At 32.7% G+C, this 1804-nt stretch overlaps 1 protein-coding gene across 1 annotated transcript; it reads right to left on the reverse strand.

The window, feature by feature from the left end:
* Positions 1 to 5: 5 nt before the first annotated feature.
* On the reverse strand, positions 6 to 1788 carry LOC105316019 (solute carrier family 12 member 2-like; the record flags this gene model as incomplete). The annotated part of the gene is made up of 7 exons (XM_020007697.1): positions 1640 to 1788; positions 1341 to 1557; positions 1187 to 1281; positions 1011 to 1127; positions 845 to 962; positions 446 to 573; positions 6 to 314 (listed from the first exon to the last, which is right to left on the reverse strand). Coding segments are annotated over exons 1-7 (1128 nt in total), but the record flags the coding sequence as incomplete, so codon positions are not given.
* Between the last annotated feature and the right edge of the window lie 16 nt (positions 1789 to 1804).

Genomic DNA, 1804 nt, shown 5'->3' on the forward strand with positions numbered 1-1804 from the left:
GCATTGATTCCATCCTGATAATCACATGGTACACTCAGACAATCCGTACAGTTCTGCATAAAACCATTTACTGTTCCCAAATCAAAAAAAGATGACGTGCAATAGGTGAAATTAGAACTAGATTCATCTAGTCCTGAGCTACATTGAAAGGATGATGTCGCTGCTGTTTCAACTATCTTGTCAAAGTATAATGTTGGGGTGCCAGGGGCAAATCTAACAACAGTGAATCCAATCATCCATGCTATTACCAGATACACAGCACTGCTGATGAATATAGCTGTAAATGTTCCTTTGGGTATGGCAGTTTGTGGGTCCTATCATATTAAGAAAAATAATGAAAAAATTAATTAAAAAAAATTCAGTAAATTTAATTGATTTTTAATTAATAAGAAACATCTTATCATTTACTGTATATCATATTAACATAATTATTATCATCAAAGACCTTTAGGTTTCCTGATATATTAGCTCCAGCAAGTATACCGGTAGCTGCTGGGAAGAATACAGAAAAGACACTAAAGAAATTCTGGTTGTCGTGATAGTCGGGAGAAAAGTTTTCAACAAATGTACCCCCTACAAGAAAATAGAATTAATATAAAAACAAATAGTGGAAGAACATATTTTTGTAATTTATGGAAAAAGGAAAATTGTAATAAATAAGGAAAATTCCATAACTCCAGTATAATAGTTGTCAAAACCAAAAATTCAACAAAGTAATTAAGCTACACGTACATATATTTTTTGAAATTAACAAAATAATGTCCACAAAATTTTAATGATACATGTACAAATACAATGTACATGTGTATATACATGTATCTACATGTACATTGCATAGGCTTACATCGATAATGAGTAAATCCTTGTAATGTTACAGTATGATCACAACTTCTTGGTATGAATGAACCAATCACAGCATCAATAAGAGCCACAACCAACACAACTAACAAAACTATTTGAATCTATAATGAACATAATAGGTTATTAAATACATTTATATAACATTGTACCTTTGATTCCCAATCTAATCCAATCAATGCTATACCCAACAATAATATAGCAGTAAAAAACCCAAACATACGTATGTGGTTTATTTCTGAGAGTCCTGGTATAGGAACATCATGTCTCTATTGATTATATTAAGGAATATACAAGTAATTATTTCTAAGTATTATAATTCATATACCACTAATAGTTCAGTCAGTGTTTCTGCAAAACCAACAACATAAAGTCCAACAGCTACTGCATTAGCCAGTGAAAATATAATACCAATAGCTCCTCCTATAAAATAAATATGCATGTAAGTTGTAACAATAACAGATAAATGTATGTAACTTTACCAAATTCAGGTCCCAAACTACGAGAGATTAAATAATAAGCTCCTCCTCCTTTCACTTCACCATTGGTACAAATGGCTGACATGGATAACGTGGTGACAACAGTTACAACAGTGGATAGTATAATGATCACAGAGGAAAACCCTATACCAGCCTGACCCACAACCCAACTAAGTCGGATAAATAGCATGACGCCCCATATATTCAGTAAACAGCGTATCTATATACACATATAGTAAGTATACATACGTGTAATGATTACTACATGAAGGTACATACATGTACATGTAGGTCACACTTACAAGCACTCCTTGAATCCAGCCTAACTTTTTAGGCTCCGCATTATTAACCTTGTTTCTTTGACATGGCCAACACCTTCTTTTTCTCTCTCCTCCTTCCCCTATTGCAACTATATTGGCTTCATCACCACTAACCTGAAATGACATATTTACACAGTAAATTAATAT

Source organism: Amphimedon queenslandica, unplaced genomic scaffold, assembly GCF_000090795.2.
Source record: "Amphimedon queenslandica unplaced genomic scaffold, v1.1 AMPQUscaffold_6100_Cont21938, whole genome shotgun sequence".
In the NCBI taxonomy this organism is placed as follows: domain Eukaryota; kingdom Metazoa; phylum Porifera; class Demospongiae; order Haplosclerida; family Niphatidae; genus Amphimedon; species Amphimedon queenslandica.